The sequence below is a fragment of the Capricornis sumatraensis genome, chromosome 7 (genome assembly GCF_032405125.1).
Source record: "Capricornis sumatraensis isolate serow.1 chromosome 7, serow.2, whole genome shotgun sequence".
Lineage (NCBI taxonomy): Eukaryota > Metazoa > Chordata > Mammalia > Artiodactyla > Bovidae > Capricornis > Capricornis sumatraensis.
The window spans coordinates 24,403,594-24,426,330 of NC_091075.1; the positions used below are offsets into that span (position 1 = coordinate 24,403,594).

Here is a 22,737-nt window from a genome sequence, read left to right on the forward strand (position 1 = left end):
ATCTCTGTAGCTTTGGTGAACAGTAAAATATTATAAAGATACCACTTAGAACTGTCATAATCCAAAACTAAATTTCAAGTCACAACTCATTAAAAGTATGCCAGTATAAAGCTAGGTAGATAATTTATCAAAAGAGAGAAAAACCTTATAAAATAAATACATTCTGCACTTAACCCAAAACAAAAATCTATTAAAAGTATGTTTTTTTAAGAGTTTGATTACCACTATGTCTTCTACAAATGGTGGATGCTAGTTTGCTTTTGACGTTATTGTAGCTTTATTAACAGATGCCGTAGCTATTTTGGGGTCACGCTTAGGCTTTTTTTCTTATTTGTTTTGTAGGGTGTGGGGATATTTTTGTTTGGCTGGAGAGTTTGGGGTTTTATTTGTTTATTTTTAAATAATGAGGTGCTTTGTTGCAGTAGCTTGAACAGTTGCTTTCCCAGTCCTTCTTGCTGTGTTGGGTGATTCTAGAGCGGTGAATGAATGCTATCTTTTTTTTTTTTTTTTTTGCTTTATTAACTGTTGGTTTGCTCTGTTGCCTGTTCACATGCTCTTACAGATGCAACTAATTCATGAAATTTCCAACTTAAAGAATTTAGTTAAGCATGCAGAAGTATATAATCAAGATCTTGAGGTGAGCATTTATGTTGATATTTCTATTGATAAGGAGCCCAAACTGTAAAACATCTATGTTTTAAATATGATTTCAGAAAATAGAGGGAATTATATTTTTAAAATCTCAACTCTTTGAATTTTGCTATCTACTGATTTAAACTATTAAACGTAAGTTCTTTTTAATTCCTTAAAATTGAAACCCATTTAAATTGTTTCATTCTCCTTTAAATGTTTTAGAATGAACTAAATTCAAAAGTAGAGCTGCTGAGAGAAAAGGAAGACCAGATTAAGAAGCTACAGGAATACATAGAGTCTCAGAAGTCAGAAAGTATGAAAATGGACTCATCATACTCATTGGTAAAAGTCAGATTTATTTTGTTGTATCATCATTTTGACATTTGTAGTTATACTATCATCATCATTGCAAATATTTATACTGAGTCTACGATGTGCTGGTTGTTGTTCTAGTTGTTTTAAGTATAGTATTTAATCCTGTGAGAGAGGCGCAATTAATATCATTTCCATTTTATGGATAAAAATCAGAGTTAACAATACTATCCTTCAATCGAATTTGATAAGTTAGTGATGGACTTCCATTCAGTTCAGTTCAGTTCAGTCGCTCAGTCATGTCCGACTCTTTGCAACCCCATGAATTGCAGCACACCAGGTCTCCCTGTCCATCACCAACTCCCAGAGGTCACTCAAACTCACATCCATCAAGTCGGTGATGCCATCCAGCCATCTCATCCTCTGTCATCCCCTTTCCCTTGTGCCCCCAATCCCTCCCAGCATCAGAGTCTTTCCCAATGAGTCAACTCTTTGCATGAGGTGGCCAAAGTACTGGAGTTTCAGCTTTAGCATCATTCCCTCCAAAGTACACCCAGGGCTGATCTCCTTTAAAATGGACTGGTTGGATCTCCTTGCAGTCCAAGGGACTCTCAAGAGTCTTCTCCAACACCACAGTTCCAAAGCATCAATTCTTTGGCGCTCAGCTTTCTTCACAGTCCAACTCTCACATCCATACATGACTACTGGAAAAACCATAGCCTTGACTAGATGGACCTTTGTTGGCAAAGTAATGTCTCTGACTTCCATTAAAAATCAGTAATTAAAAATTTTTTTAATTTTTTTCAATTGCTTTATACAAATGCATGGAGAAATATATAATCGGTATCTTCAGGTAAGCAGTTGACATTGATTAGTAATTAGAACTATAAAACATGTAATTGAGCATGATTTCATAAATTACATTAATTCTGTTTCATTAATATATATATTAATGCATTCTCATTATAATGAAGTAACTATTTTAACAGTTTGATACTTTTCAGCAGAAACTGTAGCTGTAGGTTATTTTGGTCAGTATAAGATCGTGCTATTAAACAGTAATGAATCTTATGGTGGAATTAGCTTTTTTTTCCTATTTTCTTTCAATTCAGTTGATTACTTCAAGAAAGTATCAGTTGAATTTGAGTTTTTAGCTCTCTTTTAAAACGCAGCAATTTCTAGCCAGAAATTTTAGATTATTAGCTGCTTTTGTCCTTCTTTTGTTTGCATTTGAGGTTTTCAGAGTACTTTTTGTTACCTTCCATTGGTACTCTTTTATTACCTTTTGTTAATGGCAAATGATCTTTTTGAAAGTGTTCTTATTGTTCTAAGGCCTTGGAGAGAAAGACACTTTCATATGATCCTGGCGTGTCTATTGATAGAATAAGAATTCCCCCCCACCACCACCTTTTTTTTTTTTCTAAATTTTTTTGGCTGTGCTACGTGGCATGTGGGATCTCAGTTCCCCATCCAAGGATTAGATCCAGGCACCCTGCATTGGAAGCTTGGAGTCCCAACCACTGGACCGCCAGGGATGACTTTGCCCATTTTTTAAATTGTTGTTTGTTTCTTTCTCTTTATTCATCTAGTTCATTGATTCATGCATGCACCCATTAATATTTTGCCAAGGACATATGGTTGAATTCATGTATGGCTGAAGTCATGTTAAAATGCCACTTCTTTCTAAAAGTGAGCTAAATTTTTTTTTCATATTTATCAGTCATTTCCTTTTTCTCTTCTGTGAGTTGCCTATTCATATCCTTTCTCTATTTTTCTACTGAATTATTTGTCTTTTTAATTTGTTATTAAACGTCCTTAATTTTAACTATTAAGTACACACCTGTCATGTTTTGCAGAGAGTAACTTTAAAAAAAAAAAAAAAAAAAGACTTCCCTGGCACTCCAGTGGTTAAGACTCGACACTTACACTTCAGGGGGCACAGGTTCAGTCCCTGGCAGGGGGACTAAGATCCCACTTGCCCTGCAGCATGACCAAAACAAAACATAAACAAAGAGTAAAGCAGAAAACAAAAATACACAGAAAACTCTAACAGGCTAGGTGAGCAACAATTATGTTATCCTTTCTAAACAATAGCAGAATTATTATAGTACTTCTACACGATGCATGTATAATTTTGAAACATTATAGCTAGATTTTTTTTTTTTTTAATTTTTCTCTTTTGGCTCCATTGCATGGCTTGTAGGATCTTAATTCCCTGACCAGGGGTCAAACCCAGCCCCTGGCAGTGAAAGCATTGAATCCTAACCACTGAACCCCTTAAAATTCCCTAAAATATTTTTATTATGAAAAGTGTTATTCATTTTTATCTATTCTAAAAATACACTTGGTAATTTGCATATTGTAATCATTTTTCATTTCTTAGGAATAACATACATGTATATATTGGCTTTTCCAAATCTAACAAAATTAGATTTCACTAAATCCTTTTTGTCATGTGTAAAGGAAAACACTGAAGACCTAAAACAAATGAGACAGACTCTGCTTGATGCCGAAACTGTAGCTCTTGATGCTAAGAGAGAATCAGCCTTTCTTAGAAGTGAAAATCTAAAGCTGAAAGAGAAAATGGTGAGTGATTTTTGTAATATTTACAATAACAGTTGAAATTCATTTCACAGTACATTTCTGTGAATTTACAGTGTTTCTCTCAATAGAAAGAACTTGCAAGTACATGCAAGCAGATGGAAAATGATACTCAGTTATATCAAAGTCAGTTGGAGGCGAAAAAGAAAATGCAAGTTGATCTGGAGAAAGAATTACAATCTTCTTTTAATGAAATAACAAAACTCACCTCCCTTATAGATGGCAAAGTTCCAAAAGGTATTTTATTATTTCAGACTTACCTCTTTGCAAATCTGTCTTTATATAGAACAATACCTAAAAGATTTTGCAGCTTTATTCCAGTGATCAAAAATCCATTATTCTCTGGTGTTTTTAATTGCTTAATGTTAAATGTTACTGTCATTTGGTATCAAAATTTATAAATGTTAAATCATTTATATCAGACATTAAATCAGAAGAGTTTAAAAATTATTTCTCAAATAAATTGAACCCAATCTTGGACAAGGTGATTAACTATTGGATTAACTATTTACCTACACTGACTCCTTCTTTAATAAATTTTATACAATCTGATTAAATAATCTAACTACATGCATAATTTAGATTGACCCAATAATTGCAAGCTGTTTTAAACTTATTAAAAATTTTCTAGATTTTCTGTCTAATATGGAATTGGAAAGAAAAATAACCCATCTACAGAAAGAATTGAATAAAGCAGTCGAAGAAAATGAAACTTTATGTAATGAAGTTAATTTGCTGTCAGAATTGAAATCTTTACCTTCAGAAGTAGAAATGCTAAGGAAAGAGGTAAACATATTTTCAAGAAAACAACTCATGATATAAAAACCTTTGTGAAGTACCTTAAATATTTTGCCGTAATTTATTATAAAGTGCCAGGCAAGAGACTATAAATGTTTGATTCAGTTTGTTAGCAAAAGAAATACAAGTAAAATTCTAAGAAAAATCATGCAATGCCTGCCTCATCAGAAAGACAGAAAACATTTTAAAATGATAGGTAAGGATTTAAAGACACATCCTGATTGTGTTTCTACTGAGTGCCCTTCTGTGTGCAATTCTTATTAGAACCAGAGATTAGAAAGCAAAGCTTTGAAAGTAAAGTTAAACAGGATAATATGTGTTAAAGAGATATGACAAGAAAAATATTGCCATTCCTCAATCAAACCTTTGTTTAATTTCAGTGTCTTTGATGGGGAGGGAGTAAGGTAAAGAAAGTTTTTTTCCTCAAAACTGGTCAACTAAATCATATCTTGCTTTCATAGCTAAATTTTCTTTCTTTTCCATAGATACGTGATAAATCTGAAGAGCTCTATATAGTAACATCAGAAAAAGACAAATTATCTTCTGAAGTAGTTGATAAGGAAAGTAGAATTCAAGGTTTACTTGAAGAAATTGGGAGCACTAAAAATGACCTACCAACTCCCCAGTTGAGTTGTGAAAGCACTGATCAAGAATTCCAACATGTTAAAAATCACCATATTGAATTTGAGCAAAAGTATAAGATGGTCCTTGAAGAAAATGCAAAATTGAATCAAGAAATAGGAAATCTCTCTAAAGAAGCTGAAGAACTTGGGTTAAATTTGGAGGCTTTGAAGACAGAGGTTAGTGCAAGACATCCTCTAGGGAAATGATCGTTGTTCTGGGGTTTTGCTTCCATATATATGTCGCAGAATGATCTGCTTTTCACATTTATTTTTTCTCATCTTAAAGCTCTCTCACAAAACCCAAGAACTTCAACAAAAAGCAACTGAGACTCAAGAAAGATCAAACGAAGTGGAAGAGCTGAAGAAACAATTAGAAAGTAGGGAATCTAGACTGCAAATGGTAGAAAAGGAGAAAACACTGATTACTGAGAAACTTCAACAAACATTAGTAGAAGTAAAAACCTTAACCCAAGAAAAAGATGATCAAAAACAACTCCAAGAGAGCCTACAAATTGAGAGGGACCAACTCAAAAGTGACATTCAGGAGACTATAAATATGGTAAGGTTTTGACTGAACTTTTGAAATCTTACAGCCTCTTTAAAAACCTTTATTTATTATTTACAATCAAGCAGTAACGGTAAAATTATTTTCATTGTTTCACATTCTAATGAAAATTGTTTTCTATTTCTCTGACAAAGAATATAGACACCCAGGAACAGCTACGAAATGCGCTTGAGTCTTTGAAACAACACCAAGAAACAATTAACGTGCTAAAAATGAAAATTTCTGAAGAAACTTCCAAGAATTTGCATATAGAAGAAACTAGGGATGAATTTCAGGAAAAGGTAAAGAGTGTTTCTGGTCAAAGTTATCATAAAACCTTGACACTTAAGTATATAACCTTAACCTCAAACACTAAAATACATAATGGTAATCTCAATCTTTATTATTCACAGTAGTAATAACTCAGAATAATTTACATGCTTAAGCCTAATGTCTTTGAAATAACTTCAAATATAACTGCTTACCATCAATTTGAAAAGGAAAAGACAAAAAGTACTAACTCAGATTTTGAGCTGACCTTTTTTCTGAGACCTGATATAATTTGCACATCTTCAGAACTCACTGAAGTCTAAGAGCGTGAGAAAGATTCTGTGCTTATTATGGCTAAAATATTTGTTTTATGTTGGATTTTGTATACTTTCTGTTTGTTTAGAGTTTGCTATAGAATCAACCTGTATATCATGTTTGTGTCTATTTCTAGGGTTTCGGCCTTAATTTTACTCTTAGGTGCTTAAATCTTTCCTTAATTCATTCTGGATAGTAAGATTCATTTTGCCCTGAGACTTTAGGAGAAAAACTGCTTTAAAAAAAATAATACTTAACCGATTATTCAATCAGTTACGAATTTAATTATATGCATTGGGATGCTAATGGTGATTTTTTTTAAAGGGAGGCATATTAGTCTGCTAGGGCTGCCATAACAAAATATCACAGACTGTTTGTAAACTATGTGTTTATCTTTGCAGAAATGTCTGTTCAAGTTTTTGCCCATTTTTAAGTTGGTTTTTTGTTGTTGTAAGAATTCTGTTTTTGGGATATTAACCCTTTATCGTTTTATGATTTCCAAGTATTTTCTCCCATTTCATAGGTTGTCTTTTCACTCTGTTGATTGTGTCCTCTGATGCACAGAAGTTTTAAATTTTTATACAGTTTAAGTTAGCTCCTTTCTTTCCCCTCTGCCCTGACACACAATATTCTGGTGCTGGAAAAGGAGCTTCTCTTCTCTCTCCTATGCTTAAGGCCTTTCACTTCCTCTATTATCTCATGTTCTCAGCTTATCTATAATTTGAATCAACCGTGGGCCAAAGGTTCTTGACCTTGATTTGAAGTTTATAACTTCTGCTTTCGTAAGGGGAAGGTTTTATGAATAGTTTATTTAGAATAAGATATAGTAATGTATATCTGCTTTAAAACTAATCCAATCATAGTGCCCCATGAGAAGGAGGCCTGGAGAAGGAAATGGCAACCCACTCCAATATTCTGCCTGGAGAATTCCACGGACAGAGAAGCCCATGGCGTCACAAAGAATTGGATACAACAGAATGACTAACATACACACACATGAGGAGACAATAAATGAGAAGTGAGGGAAGTTATACTCATTGGGACCACCTGGCTTCTGTAGTATTATGTTCATGCTAGAAACTTCCATGGTGACAAAGGGTCTGATGGGATTTTCGGCTCCATTCTGTTTATTAGAGGTCTTGAAGTCTGTGCGGGAAGGCTGAGATTACCTTGGTCCAATGATAACCATATTCATGCTGGAATCATCCATGTAGATAAAAGAGAGGGTCCAGGAATCTCCTAGGACCTCTCTATTCTGGGCACCACAGAGGTCTATTAGGAGGTCTGTCAGAAATCCTCTTGGAGTGCCCATTTTCAACCTACTTGATGTCTCTCTCTTTGGAAATGCAGTTTCTCTAGTGTGTCTCAACAGAAATTAAATTTTACTCATACCCACAGTAGCTGAAATATTTCCTAGTCTGAGTTCAGTTTTTAAATGTACCTTGGTTATCATAATAGAATACTTTGTCTCAGTCTTCTTTGTCTTTGTAGATATTCCTTTGTTTAGGAGTAAAGATTCAGGAGTGTGAACTATAGTATCTGACAAACTGGTCCCAAAGCCTATATGTTCCCCACCTTAATTTCTCATATAGTTAGCTCCGTGGTGTGCAACATTGTCAGAAGCTCATGAGTATTGCCAGCACTTGAGGGTAACTAAAGAAAGGTTGGTTTGTCCATATCCACTCTAGAGAACAAAGAAACTACTAAAAATACTGATTTGAAGTTTACATAATAGTATGGGAAAATGCATATGATCTACATGAAAAAGAAAAGTTGCAATGAATCCGATATGTGTAAATTAATTATGATTGCTATGCTTTTTAAAAGTTAATGGAAAACACTGGAATGAAATATTCCAGAATTCTAATAGTGGTTGTGTTGGTGACATTGATGATATTTTTTCTCTTTATTTTTCAGATTTTTTTCTAACATTAATTATAGATCTTTATAAAAACTTTTAAAGACATATGTGACCAGTATGGAGTTGAATATTTATTAGACTAGTATAAAGTTATATAGTAACACCTAATTTCATGGCAACAATTGTGATGTTAGCCTTAGTCTCCTTTTACCAGGGACTTCACGTTTTAAGTTATATTTGGTTAAGACTTATTATGGATAAATGAATTTATAAACATGCTTTTCTTAAGCAGTAATTGAAAATTATATATTAAGAAAAGATGAATTATACTATTATAATGTGAGATATATTTCTACTAAAATTACTTTGCCCTCTACATGTATACTTACAATGGCACATACTTAGCATTGTAAGTAAGTATGCACTACCTCTGAAAATGAAAGTTGGGAATATTCTTATTGGGATTAGGGAATGATTTCCAGCTTTTAAGGAAAGAAATAAAATGATAGAGCTCAAAGTAGCTTACTTTTTCATAAAATCTGGTTAACCCATCATACATAAAGATAATTGTTATTTATCTATAGCTGTTTCAGTTCAGTTCAGTGGCTCAGACGTGTCCAACTCCTTGTGACCCCATGAATCACAGCACGCCAGGCCTCCCTGTCCATCACCAACTCCCGGAGTTTACTAATACTCAAGTCTGTCAAGTCGGTGATGCCATCCAGCCATCTCATCCCCTGTAGTCCCCTTCTCCTCATGCCCCCAATCCCTCCCAGCATCAGAATCTTTTCCAATGAGTCAACTCTTCACATGAGGTGGCCAAGTATTGGAGTTTCAGCTTTAGCATCAGTCCTTCCAAAGAACACCTTTAGAATGGACTGGTTGGATCTCCTGCAGTCCAAGGGACTCTCAAGAGTCTTCTCCAACACCACAGTTCAAAAGCATCAATTCTACAGCACTCAGCTTTCTTCACAGTCCAACTCTCACATCCATACATGACCACTGGAAAAACCATAGGCTTAACTAGATGGACCTTTGTTGGCAAAGTAATGTCTCTGCTTTTGAATATGCTATCTAGGTTGGTCAAAACTTTCCTTCCAAGGAGCAAGCGTCTTTTAGTTTCATGGCTGCAGTCACCATCTGCAGTGATTTTGGAGCCCCCAACAATAAAGTCTGACACTGTTTCCACTGTTTCCCTATCTATTTGCCATGAAGTGATGGGACCAGATGCCATGATCTTCCTTTTCTGAATGTTGAGCTTTAAGCCAACTTTTTCACTCTCCTCTTTCACTTTTATCAAGAGGCTTTTTAGTTCCTCTTCACGTTCTACCATAAGGGTGGTGTCATCTGCATATCTGAGGTTATTGGTACTTCTCCCAGGAATCTTGATTCCAGCTTGTACTTCTTCCAGCCAAGCGTTTCTCATGATGTACTCTGCATATAAGTTAAATAAGCAGGGTGACAATATACAGCCTTGACGTACTCCTTTTCCTATTTGGAACCAGTCTGTTGTTCCATGTCCAGTTCTAACTGTTGCTTCCTGACCTGCATATGGATTTCTCAAGAGGCAAGTCAGGTGGTCTGGTATTCCCATCTCTTGCAGAATTTTCCACAGTTTATTGTCACCGACACAGTCAAAGGCTTTGGCATAGTCAATAAAGTAGAAACAGATGTTTTTCTGGAACTCTCTTGCTTTTTCCATGATCCAGCAGATGTTGGCAATTTGATCTCTGGTTCCTCTGCCTTTTCTAAAACCAGCTTGAACATCAGGGAGTTCGCGGTTCATGTATTGCTGAAGCCTGGCTTGGAGAATTTTGAGCATTACTTTACTAGCGTGTGAGATGAGTGCAATTGTGCAGTAGTTTGAGCATTCTTTTGCATTGCCTTTCTTTGGGATTGGAATGAAAACGGACCTTTTCCAGTCCTGTGGCCACTGCTGAGTTTTCCAAATTTGCTGGCATATTGAGTGCAGCACTTTCACAGCATCATCTTTCAGGATTTGAAACAGCTCAACTGGAATTCTATCACCTCCACTAGCTTTGTTGGTAGTGACGCTTTCTAAGGCCCACTTGACTTCACATTCCAGGATGTCTGGCTCTAGGTGAGTGATCACACCATCATAATTATCTTAGTCATGAAGATCTTATAGTTCTTCCGTGTATTTTTGCCACCTCTTCTTAATAACTTCTCCTTCTGTTAGGTCCATACCATTTCTGTCCTTTATCGAGCCCATCTTTGCATGAAATGTTCCCTTGGTGTCTCTAATTTTCTTGAAGAGATCTCTAGTCTTTCCCATTCAGTTCTTTTCTTCTATTACTTTGCATTGATAGCTGAGGAAGGCTTTCATATCTCTCTTTGCTATTCTTTGGAACTCTGCATTCAGATGCTTATATCTTTCCTTTTCTCCTTAGCTTTTCACTTCTTTTCTCTTCACAGCTATTTGTAAGGCCTCCCCAGAGAGCCATTTTGCTTTTTTGCATTTCTTTTCCATGGGGGTTGTCTTGATCCCTGTCTCCTGTACAATGTCACGAACCTCTGTCCTTAGTTCATCAGGCATTCTATCCAGCAGATCTAGTCCCTTAAATCTATTTCTTACTTCCACTGTATAATCATAAGAGATTTGATTTAGGTCATACCTGAATGGTCTAGTGGTTTTCCCCACTTTCTTCAATTTAAGTCTGAATTTGGCAATAAGGAGTTCATGACCTGAGCCACAGTCAGCTTCCAGTCTTGTTTTTGCTGACTGTACAGAGCTTCTCCATCTTGGCTGCAAAGAATATAATCAGTCTGATTTCAGTGCTGACCATCTGGTGATGTCCATGTGTAGAGTCTTCTCTTGTGTTGTTGGAAGAGGGTGTTTGCTATGACCAGTGTGTTCTCTTGGCAAAACTCTATTAGCCTTTGACCTGCTTCATTCTGTACTCCAAGGCCAAATTTGCCTGTTACCCCAGGTGTTTCTTGACTTCCTACTTTTGGATTCTAGTCCCCTGTAATGAAAAGGACATCTTTTTTGGGTGTTAGTTCTAAAAGGTCTTGTAGGTCTTCATAGAACCATTCAACTTCAGCTTCTTCAGCAATACTGGTTGGGGCATAGGCTTAGATTACTGTGATATTGAATGGTTTGTCTTGGAAACTAACAGAGATCATTCTGTCTTTTTTGAGATTGCATCCAAGTACTGCAGTTTGGACTCTTTTGTTGACCATGATGGCTACTCCATTTCTTCTGAGGGATTCCTGCCCGCAGTAGTAGATATAATGGTCATCTGATTTAAGTTCACCCATCCAGTCCATTTTAGTTCTCTGATTCCTAGAATGTCAACATTCACTCTTGCCATCTGCTGCTTGACCACTTCCAATTTGCCTTGATTCATGGACCTGACATTCCAGGTTCCTATGCAATATTGCTCTTTACAGCATCAGACCTTGCTTCTACCACCAGTCACATGCACAGCTGGGTATTGTTTTTGCTTTGGCTCCATCCCTTCATTCTTTCTGGAGTTATTTCCCCACTGACCTCCAGTAGCATGTTGGGCACTTACTGACCTGGGGAGTTCCTCTTTCAGTATCCTATCATTTTGCCTTTTCATACTGTTCATGGGGTTCTCAAGGCAAGAATACCAAAGTGGTTTGCCATTCCCTTCTCCAGTGGACCACATTCTGTCAGCTATTAAGGTAGTTCTTATTAGTGATCAGGCACAAGAGCACACACTGGAGCCAGAGCATTGGGTTCAAAACCTGGTTATTCATCTCTGAGTGACCTTGGGCAAGTGACCTATCCTCTCTGGGATTATTTCCTCATCTGTCAAATGGAGTTAATAATAGTACCTACCTCATAAAGTTATAGTGAAGATTAAGTATGTCAATATATGAAAATATTGCGTGATATAAAGTAATATGTATTGGCTATTTTTATTATTATTATTAAAAGTATTGTTAAGTAAGAAATTCTTTACTGTATTTATATTTTAGATGGTTGTCATAGATAAAAGCCAAAATTTGGAAACCACAAAAACTCAAGCTCTGATCACAGATGCTGCGGATAATGAGCTAACTGAGCAAGAGAAAAAGATATTTTCTTTAATACAGGAGAAAAATGAACTGCAACAAATGTTAGAGAGTATTACAGCAGAAAAGGAGCAACTGAAGACTGACCTAAGAGAAAACATTGAAATGGTAGGATTAAGCACTGTAAACTTTGCAGTACGTTTTCATCCTTGTATACTTTAGACTTTTACAATTTTATTGAGGTATATCTTACATGCCATGTGATAAATGTAACAGATGCAAGTATACAGTCTGATGACTTTTGACAAATATCTCTACTGTGGACTTTCCATTTTCATCAGGTCGTGGAACATCACCCCAGAATGTTCCCTTGAGCCCTGGTCTACTCAATCCCAATCTTAACCTCTGCCCCATGTAGTCACTATCCTTATGGTTTTTACCTTAATCATTTTGTCTCTTCTAGAAATTCATACAAATAGAATCACGCGGCATACACTCTTTTGTGTCTTCTTTCTGTATGTGCATGCTAAGTTGCTTCAGTTGTGTCCGACTCTTTGCAACCTTTGGAGCGTAGCCTACCAGGCTCCTGTGTCTGTGGGATTCTCCAGGCGTGAATCCTGGAGTGGGTTGCCATGCCCTCCTCCGGGGAATCTTCCCGACCCAAGGGTAGAACCCTTGTCTCTTATGTCTCCTGCGTTGGCAGGCAGGCTCTTTGCCACTAGCGCCACCTGGGGAGCCCATGCCTTCTTTCTGCTCTCCTGCTCATTGCTGGGTAGCATTCCATTGTTGGAAAGACTACAGTTTGTTTAGACTTTCTCCTGCTGGTGGAAATCTAGATTCTCTTCACTATTTGGCTGTTTTGAATAATGATGCTGTAAACATTCATACACAAATATTTTTATGGAGATTTTGTTTTTTATGTCTCTAGGATAAATATCTAAATGGAATAGCTGGATCATAGGGAGATATATATTTAACTTGCTGAAAATTTACTAGGTTGATTCCCAAAGTAGTTGTACAATTTTATATTTCTATCAGCAAATTAAAAGAATTCTGGTGACTCCACATCCTCACCAGCACTTCACAGTATTGTTGTGTTTAATGTTAACCATTCTGTTGGACGTGTGCCTCATAGTTTTCATTGGCCTTTCCCTAATGACTATAAAGATATTGGACATCTTTTCATGCTTACTATCCAGTGTTCTTGCCTGGAGAATCCCAGGGACGGGGAGCCTGGTGGGCTGCCGTCTTTGGGGTCGCACAGAGTCGGACACGACTGAAGCAACTTAGCAGCAGCAGCAGCAGCATGAGATTGTTTATTGGCCGTTGTTTATCTTTTTATAAATTATTTGTTGTGTCTGTAATATGTAATATTTTTCAGTCTACAGATCTTTTCCATATTTCCTTAAATTTGTTCCTAAATGTTTCTTTTATATATGCTATTGGGATTTTTTACTTCATTTTTAATTGTTTATTGTTAATGTTTGTTTGCAAACCTACTTTAGTATTTTTTCTAAATTTAAAGATAATATAATGTACCTAGAATGAAATTAATACTTTGAGAAGTTTGCTGTGGATCAGAGTAGCACCTGACCTTCTGTGTGGTTTTCTGTGTTTCTTGGGATTGTCTGTTTGGTTAGAATTATTGACTGTAAGTGACAATACAGACAAAAGTCATATTCATTTATCAGTCTCTGGCTTGAGATGTTTTTGTGACTTAAGAATGCTAAGTATTCTTAAGAATACTTAAGGATATTACTGTTTAAGCTTAATAACTTGGATTAGTCCACCTCCTGCTACCAAACAGTGCTGCCATTTTGACCTTGCTATTAAGCAGTGTAAAATCAAAGCCATTCCAGCATATGAAAAGACCATAACCATATATAGATATATAGATGTGTCTCATATTATCTGTTGTCAACAAAAGCTTAAAAGTGTCTTTTGGCTTAGGAGTAGAAAATGAGCAAATCTCTCATGATAAAATACTAAACCCAGTTCTGATTCTCATGATAGGAATGTAAGGTGAGCAATGAAGAAACAGTATTTAAAAAATCAGATTCTTGCCATTTATATGATTAAAGCCTCACTTTTTAAATTAATCTTTTCCAATATAGTTTGTCATGATCTCTTCATTTTTTGGCTAAAGTAAATTCTGATTTTTACCTGATTTCTTAAATGTGAGTATTATTTTGATCTCAACTTTTTAAAAAAAATTCTAGACCATTGAAAACCAGGAAGAATTAAGATTTCTTGGAAATGAACTTAAAAAACAACAGGATATTGTTGCACAAGAAAAGAACCATACCATTAAGAAAGAAGAAGAGCTTTCTAGGACCTGTGAAAAACTATCAGAAGTTCAAGAAAAACTAAAGGAAAAGGTGACTAAGTTATCTTCCTGGTCATTTTTCCTGACTAAATTTTTTACTTATATAATAAATTTGATTCCAGTAAACCCAAATTCCAGAAATAACCTCTCAGGTGAACAGATCTTAATGGACAATATTTTGGACAGTTTCAACTCCTACTGAGATGTTAACCAATATCCTTTGTGATGATTATATTATTCTGGAGCCTTTAGATGGGGGAAGGCCTTCATTTTTCTAAACAAGTCATTTGATATATTCGTTCATCAAGTGCTTATTGAGCACTACCATAGCCAGGCATTCTTCTGGGCTCTTGAGATACATTGGTCAACAAAACAAAGATTCTGCCCTTGTAAAGATGCATTAGTCTTACTCTGAAATGTGAAATTCATCTCTACAGTCAGCCCTCTGTATCTGCAGGTTCTGCATCCATGGATTCAACTAGCCACGGATCAGAAATATTCAGAGGAAAAATACAGAAAGTTCCAAAAACTGAAACCCAAAATTGCCACACTTGGGCAACTATTTACATAGCATTTATATTGTATTCAGTATCATACGTAATCTAGAGATGAGTTAAAGTATATGAGAGGATGTGTTTAGGTTATATACAAATAGGTGTCATTTTATAAAAGAGACTTGAGCATTCATGGATTTTGTTAACTGCAGAGGTCCTGGAACTACCCTTCCATGGGTAACAAGGGATGACTATATTATCACTTAGATATTTTCAATAAGATGCTATTGTAAAATTTGTAGACAAGCCTAAGACTCTCCTAATAATTATATTCCCCAAGTAATTCTAAAATGCATCCACTGAGATCTTTCTGTATATTCTAGAAGCAGTATCACATTCATTACAGATAATATATAGTCATTTCCATTGCGCTTATATATATTTTTTCCTAATATGGATTCTCTTAATTCTCATCCCTTTTACTATAACCTAATTGAATATGTTAAAACCTAATTTCTATTTCATATTCCTCCTAAAGAAGGGAAATCATTGAGCGTATGTAAAAGTTAATGCTTCATTGTTTGTTTGGGCCACTTCATATGGCCCTCACTAGAAATGGAGGTAAATTATTCAAGTTTTTAAGAGACGTGGAATTATAGTTATTTGGCACAGTGATGTCTGCATATTTAATTAATCCCTTCTGTTTTTTAGTTTTTCTCATTTTCACATTCTTCCTTGATTAACCTAGTGGCACTGTGTTAGTTTCCTAGGGCTTTTGTATCAAATTACCATAAACTTGATGGCTTAAAACAACAAGAATTTATTCTTTCACAGTTCTGCATCTTAGAAGTTCACAACCACAGTATTGGCGGGACCAGGCTCCCTCCAAAGGCTCTAGGGAAGAATCCTTTAATTCCACTTCCTGTCCTTGACTCCTAGCTGACGTTGGTGTTTCTTGGCTTATAGCTACATCGCTCCAATCTCTGCCTCCATCTTCATAGGACCTTCTCTGTGTCTCTGTGTGTCCTCTTGTCTCTTATAAGGACTTCTCACATTGGATTTAGGGCCGACCTTAATCTAGGAGGATTCCTTCTCAGTCCTTAACTAATCACATCTACAGAAACCCTATTTTCAAAGAAGATCAGTTTCTCGGGGTCTGGGTAGACTTGAATTTGGTGTGGGACACTATTTGACCCACTAGACATTGTACCTAAAAAGTTATTTTACTTTAAATACCCCTTGTCTGCTTATTTTGGAGTAGTTGACAAGGCTATGATAATGATTATTTCAGTTTGCAAAGTAGATTTTACATAAGAATTTTAAGAGAGTATAGACAAAATAGTAATTATAAAAACTGTATTTCTTAAGAGCCAACAACTGCAAGAAAAACAGCAGCAACTGCTTAGTGTACAAGAAGAGATGAGCGAGATGCAGAAAAAGATGAATAAAATGGAAAACTTAAAGAATGAACTAAAGAACCAAGAATTAACATTGGAACGTATAAAAATTGAGAAGATAGAGTTAGCTCAGAAACTTCATGAAAATTGTGAGGAAATGAAATTCATAACCAAAGAAAGAAACGACCTAAAGAAATTACAGGAGTCATTTGAAGTAGAGAGAAATAAGCTTAAAGAACACATAAGACAGATTGAAGCTACAGTAAGTCATGGCCTTTCCTTTCATCTATTAAATGTTTCTTTAAAGACTGAGTCAATTGGAAAGGGGGCGGCAGTGTGGATGATGTTCTCACAATTATTCTTTAAATCTCACTTCCTAATAAAGGGTCTGGAAACAAAAGAAGAACTACAGATGGCCCACATGCACCTAAAAGAACACCAAGAAACTATTGAAGAACTAAGAAGAGACATTTCTGAAAAGACAGCTCCGATAATAAATATTCAGAAGAACTTAGAAAAATCCGGTCCTGAACTGCAAGAAAAGGTTTGTCCTTTCTTTCTTCCATCCTTTCTTCTTTTCCTACTTTCTTTCCCTTTTCTTTCTCCTTTGAAGGAAAGATAGGTAGTGAATGGGTTATAATTGAGTAATATTTATTGAGTTTTTAATGTATCGGGTACAGTCCTGGATTATAGAAATAAAGTGGGAACAAGGTGGACAGATCCTCTGCAGTCACAGAACTTATTTTGTAGTGGAAAGAGATTATCAATAAACAAGCAATGAAATGAACAGGATAATTTACGATAATAACAAATGCTGTGGAGAAAATGAAACATAAACTAGACCAACCTATGTTAAAAGCCAGTTGTGTGCTAAGTATTGAGACTATGGATATGAATAAGACATTGTTCTTTTTCCCCAGTATGAGCATATAAAAAACATTCTCAATTCCAATTTAATAAATGCAGGAATATGATATGCAAAGTAACAGAGTAACACTAGTGATCATGGAAAGAGGGAATCAATCTTTACACATAAAAAATTTGTTAAGTAGCATTAGAATTCATCTGAGAATGAGGCCATTCTTTTATTGGGATATAATCTGCTCAGTTCTGAATTTTCTCCTGTTGTATTTGAGAACTAATATAGAAATGAATCAGTGAAATGGAACTAGTAGAGAAATGAATCAGAACTAGTATAGAAATGAATCCAAAATCACTGCAGATGGTGACTGCAGCCATGAAATTAAAAGATGCTTGCTGCTTGGAAGAAAAGCTATGACCAACCTAGACAGCATAATAAAAAGCAGAGACATTACATTGCCAACAAAGGCCCATCTAGTCAAGGCTGTGGTTTTTCCAGTGGTCATGTATGGATATGAAAGTTGAACTATAAAGAAAGCTGAGCACTGAAGAATTGATGCTTTTAAACTGTGGTGTTGGAGAAGACTCTTATGAGTCCCTTGGACTGCAAGGAGATCCAACCAGTCCATCCTCAAGGAAATCAGTCCTGAATATTCATTGGGAGGACTGATGCTGAAGCTGAAACACCAATACTTCGGCCACCTGATGCGAAGAGCTGACTCATTTGAAAAGACCCTGATGCTGGGAACAATTGAAGGCAGGAAAAGAAGGGGACAACAGAGGATAAGATGGTTGGTGATGGACAGGGAAGCCTGGCATGCTGCAGTCCATGGGGTTACAAAGAGTTGGACATGACTGAGCGACTGAACTGAACTGATAAAAATGAAGCATGCAACTGATTGGATTAATAATTTATTGATAAAGTGTACTTTGGATATAAACTGGAGAAAAAGAAAATTATGACAGAATATGACTAGCAGTCATGAATAGCTTGAGTAGGAATCAAGGGAAAGTGAGTAAATAGGAGTTTGTGGTCCGTGGTAGGCCATGAAGGTTTAAAATCACTTCCATTGCTGTGGAGAGTATCCTCATCTTTTCCCTTTAAAAATTATGACAACATTGTCTAGATAGTATCCTTAGTATTATATGACTATCGCAAGATCCCAGTGCTTCATGAGGAACAGGAGCTACTTCCTAATGTGAAAGAAATCACTGATACTCAGGAAAGAGTGGATGAGCCAGAGCTGTTGAAAGCACAATCCAAAGCCAGAGATTCAGCAACACTAGAAAATATAGAAGTGACAAGTCTCAGGGTGGCTGCAAAACTTCAGGAAAGTCACAGGAGATAAAATCTCTCACTAAGGAAAGAGAGAATCTTAAAATGACAATAGAAGCACTTCAGATTGAACGTGACCAACAGAAGAGATGAGAGAAACTTTGGCTAAAGTATGTCTCATCCTTTCCTCCCATTTAATAAGTGTTTTATAAGTGAGAAAGAGAGCATTCATAGTTATAATATTCCTATCAGTTTTCTTTAAGTATCTCTTAATTACGAAGTGATTGGAAATAGAACAACTAAAAACTGCTCATAAATACTAAGAAACTATGGATAATGAAGGAAAATGTTTCAGGGAAGATACTTGTTTTCTTAAGTATTGAAAATGATTTAGAAAAAGCAATGTTAAATTACAGGAAGAGATAAAGTCCAAAACACTGTTTTCTTCCTGTGTTTAAACTTATTTCTCCAGCATCCCATAAGGCATTACCATTTCCCTCACCGATCCAGTCAGAAATCTGAGAATCAACCCTACTACTACCCCTTCCTCCCCACTCCCTCTATAATCCAAGAATCAAAACCTTGTTGATTTTAAGGCATGTGCCTATGTGTGAAATCCTCCCACTCTTCTCCATATTCTGTCATAATTTTCTTCTCCAGTTTACATCCAAAGCACACTTTACCAATACCCTAATCCAAGCCAGGATTCTTTCTGGCTGTCCTGCAATAGCCTCCTAACTGGTCTCTCCATTCATTTCATACTTCTGTAATTCATTCCCCATTCTGTGCCATCATGATGTTTTCGCCTTAAAACTTTTTCATAGCTTATTGTTGCTATTAAATGACCCTGGATCCCAGACCTTGCTGGTTTCTACCCCTGTTTCATCTACTCTTCCTCCTGTTCATTGGGCTCAGGCAACTCTAGTCTATTGCTCTTCCACATTTCACAGCTTTCAGATGGTCTAGTCTTCCTTTCTGTAGTATTTCCATACTCCTCTTTGCCTAACAAGTGCTTTCAGCCTTTGTCTCTCAACTGAAGCTTTCCATCCCCCAGGAAGCCCTTCCTAATCACTCAGAATAGATTAGGTTTGCCACTGGTACCCTGAAATAACCCACCACCTCTGTTTGGTTAAGATTTGATATAATATGTATTTTCCCTTCTAAAATGTGTAAGTCTCAAAAAGGCCAATCATGTAAAGTCTCATTTACCATTTCATCTCCAACTTCTAATATTATAGGATACTAACAACACAATGAATACTCAATAAATGTGTTAAATATCTGAATAATGGGAGAGTGGGTGAGAGGAAATATTGTTCTGGAAATGAGCTGTTAAATCCCTGATTTCATTGTTTTAGAAAGCATCCTTGTTTCTTTTCCCAAAAAATGAAATAAAGTATCTCTGGGTATCAACTGTATCATTTTATGATTCTCTTTAGATCCAAACATCTCAAGACAAACAAGAACAGTCCTTCAATATGAAAGAAAAGGACAGTGAGACTAAGAAAATAATGAATGAGATGGAGCAATTGAAGGACCCATTCAAAGACTCAGCACTACTAAAGCTAGAAATGGAAAAGCTCAAATTGTCTGAAAGACTTCAAGAAAGTCATGATGAAGTCAAAGCTGTAGCTAAGGAGAGAGCTAACCTTCAGAGGCTACAAGAACTTCTTCAATCTGAAAAGAACCAACTCCAAGAAAACCTAAGAGAAATGGCAGCTAAAGTAGGTGTCATTCATTTTCGTGTGTGTGTGTGTGTTAATATTCTATAAGCAGATATCTTGGTAAAAACTAAACCTCTGGGGAAAAGGAATTCGTTACCATGTAATGATTATAATGTTTTCAAATTTTCTTGCAATTTCTTTTAATAATAAAGCAACTAGAAACTGAAGAGAAACTTAAAGTTGCTCATTGTCACCTAAAAGAACAAGAGGAAATTATTGGTAAACTAAGAGCGGATCTATCAAAGAGAGAAACTGAAATATCATACATTCAACAGGAACTGGAAACAGCAAATGATAAATTACAGAAAAAGGTAAAATGGGAGTAAAGGAACAGGGGAAGAAAATTTAAGGGAGGTAGCTAACTAGATTACAAAGACTACTGTTTACTTCCTAAATTGTTTTAAAAAGCATCCTAAATTTTTTTCCTTAAAAAAAAAAAAAATATATATATATATATATATATATGTATACACACACATATATAAGCACATGTTTTTATGTGTGTTTGCATGCAAGTATATTTTTGGCTTTTTCTTTTTTAGACTCAAGAGCATTATGAGAAACAGTTTATTACTGTCAAGGAAATCAGTGAGACTCAGGAAACAATGAGTGAACTGGAACAGTTAAAGGAACATCTCAAAGCCAAAGGCTCGTCACTACAAAGAAAAGAAAGCGAGAGGCTCACGTTGACTGAAAAACTTCAGGCAAGTCAGGAAGAATTAAAAACCATAATTAAGGAAGGAGATGAACTGGAAAGGATACAGGAGGCCCTTCAAAAGGAAACAGACCAACTCAAAGAAAACACTAAAGAAATTGTAGCTGATGTAAGTTACCCTCTTTTGATGTTTTTCGGTTATAAAAGTAGTGTTGAGGTGATAATGATGATGTTCACTATTAAGTTAGATTAATTTTCCTGGAATCATAAAGGAACAGAAGATCAAAGCAGAACTAAAAGCTACTTACATTCTTCTGGAGTACCAAGAAACGATAATGCATGGAATAGTTCAGAGAAGACAGATCAGGGAACAAATATCCAGAGAGTCTTAGGGAATTCAGATACTGACAGGCAAACGTAGGTCTCATGTTGTTTAGAAAATGACATCCGATTGTTGTGTTCTGCATATCCCTTAAGGAAGAAAATAATACATACATTAAACTAAAATATAAAGATGATTGGCATAATTATAGAAATAGTTCTTTTTCCTAATATTTTCTGCCTATGTCCTAACTTGCTGTATAATTTTCACAGATTCAAGAACTTCAGGAAAAAGAACATCAACTTCTTGAGATGAAGGATGTCAGTGAGACTTGGGAAAAAATATGTGAAATGGAAAACTTGAAGAAGCAACTTGAGGCCCAAAAGTCAACTCTAGAAAATATAGAATGGGAGAACATCAAGTTAACTCAGAGACTCAATGAAAATATTGCAGAAATAAGATCTGTTACAAAAGAAAGAGATGACCTTAGGAATATGGAGGAGACTCTCAAAGTAGAGATAGACCAGCTCAAGGAAAACCTAAGAGAAACAACAAATAGAGTGAGTTACCATCTTTCACCCAACTTATAAATGTGAAATTGTGTCCTAAAAGAACTGTGATTGATAGAGTTGGTGGAGATGTAAAAATGGTCCAACCCTTGGGGAAAACTGAAGGGATGGATATATGGTGGTGGTTGTTGAGTCCGACTCCTTGCAACCCCATGGACTGCAACACGCCAGGCTTCCCTGTTCTTCACCATCTCCCGGAGCTTGTTCAAACTCATGTCCATTGAGTTGGTAATGCCATCCTACCATCTCATCCTCTATCATTCCCTTCTGCCATCTATCTTTCCCAGCATCAGGGTCTTTTCCAGTGAGTTGACTCTTCAAATCACATGGCCAAAGTATTGGAGCTTCAGCTTTAGCATCAGTCCTTTCAGTGAATATTCAGTGTTGATTTCCTTTAGGATTGACTAGTCTTGATCTCCTTGCTGTCTGAGGGACTCTCAAGAGTCTTCTCCAACACCACAGTTCAAAAGCAACATTTCTTCCACGCTCAGCCTTCTTTATGGTCCAACTCTCATATCCATACACGACTACTGGAAAAAACATAGCTTTGACTATACAGACTGTTGTTTACAGTAACCCCCAAAATCCAGTTATTGCTGTTTATCTGCATATATTAGCATAATTGTGCAAAGATGTTTATGGACAGATATTCATTGCAGCAAGTTGCAATAACAAAGCAACCCCCCTCACCAATAGGAAAAATCCTCACTGTCCATTAGACTGGTTGAACAACAATACAGCACATTCAGACCATGGAATACCAACCCATAGGTAAAGAATGAGATAGAGCTGATTAAAAAGTTTCCGATAGGAAAAAGGAGTAAGAGTATCTAGAATATATTGACATCCAGAAGTTACTTTTAGAGGATGAGAACTGAGAGGCCCAAGGGAGGGGAATTTTTACTTCTTACCCTATGCCTTTCCTACATATTGTTGAATTGTATTATTCTGAATGTATTCTTTTTCTTTCTCTAATAATAAAGGACCTGGAAAGACAAAAGGAACTAAGAACTGCCCAGATGAATCTGAAAGAGCACCAAGAAACTATCGATAAACTCAGAGGAATTGTTTCAGGGAAGACAGATGAAATATCAAATATCCAAATGAATTTAGAAAACACAAATATGGCCTTAAAAGCACAGGTATTTCTT

General features: G+C 36.0%; 1 protein-coding gene across 1 annotated transcript in view; it reads left to right on the forward strand.

The window, feature by feature from the left end:
* CENPE (centromere protein E) overlaps window positions 1-22,737 on the forward strand; it is a 77,027-nt gene that overhangs the window by 26,527 nt on the left and 27,763 nt on the right. The window contains 20 exon segments of the mRNA XM_068975253.1: window positions 563-637; window positions 856-975; window positions 3,409-3,531; window positions 3,618-3,783; window positions 4,178-4,332; window positions 4,830-5,144; window positions 5,254-5,526; window positions 5,667-5,813; window positions 11,927-12,130; window positions 14,182-14,340; window positions 16,151-16,441; window positions 16,565-16,723; window positions 18,201-18,375; window positions 18,378-18,455; window positions 18,458-18,486; window positions 19,756-20,040; window positions 20,193-20,351; window positions 20,583-20,864; window positions 21,290-21,577; window positions 22,570-22,728. Coding sequence (XP_068831354.1) covers window positions 563-637; window positions 856-975; window positions 3,409-3,531; window positions 3,618-3,783; window positions 4,178-4,332; window positions 4,830-5,144; window positions 5,254-5,526; window positions 5,667-5,813; window positions 11,927-12,130; window positions 14,182-14,340; window positions 16,151-16,441; window positions 16,565-16,723; window positions 18,201-18,375; window positions 18,378-18,455; window positions 18,458-18,486; window positions 19,756-20,040; window positions 20,193-20,351; window positions 20,583-20,864; window positions 21,290-21,577; window positions 22,570-22,728 — 3,642 coding nt within the window.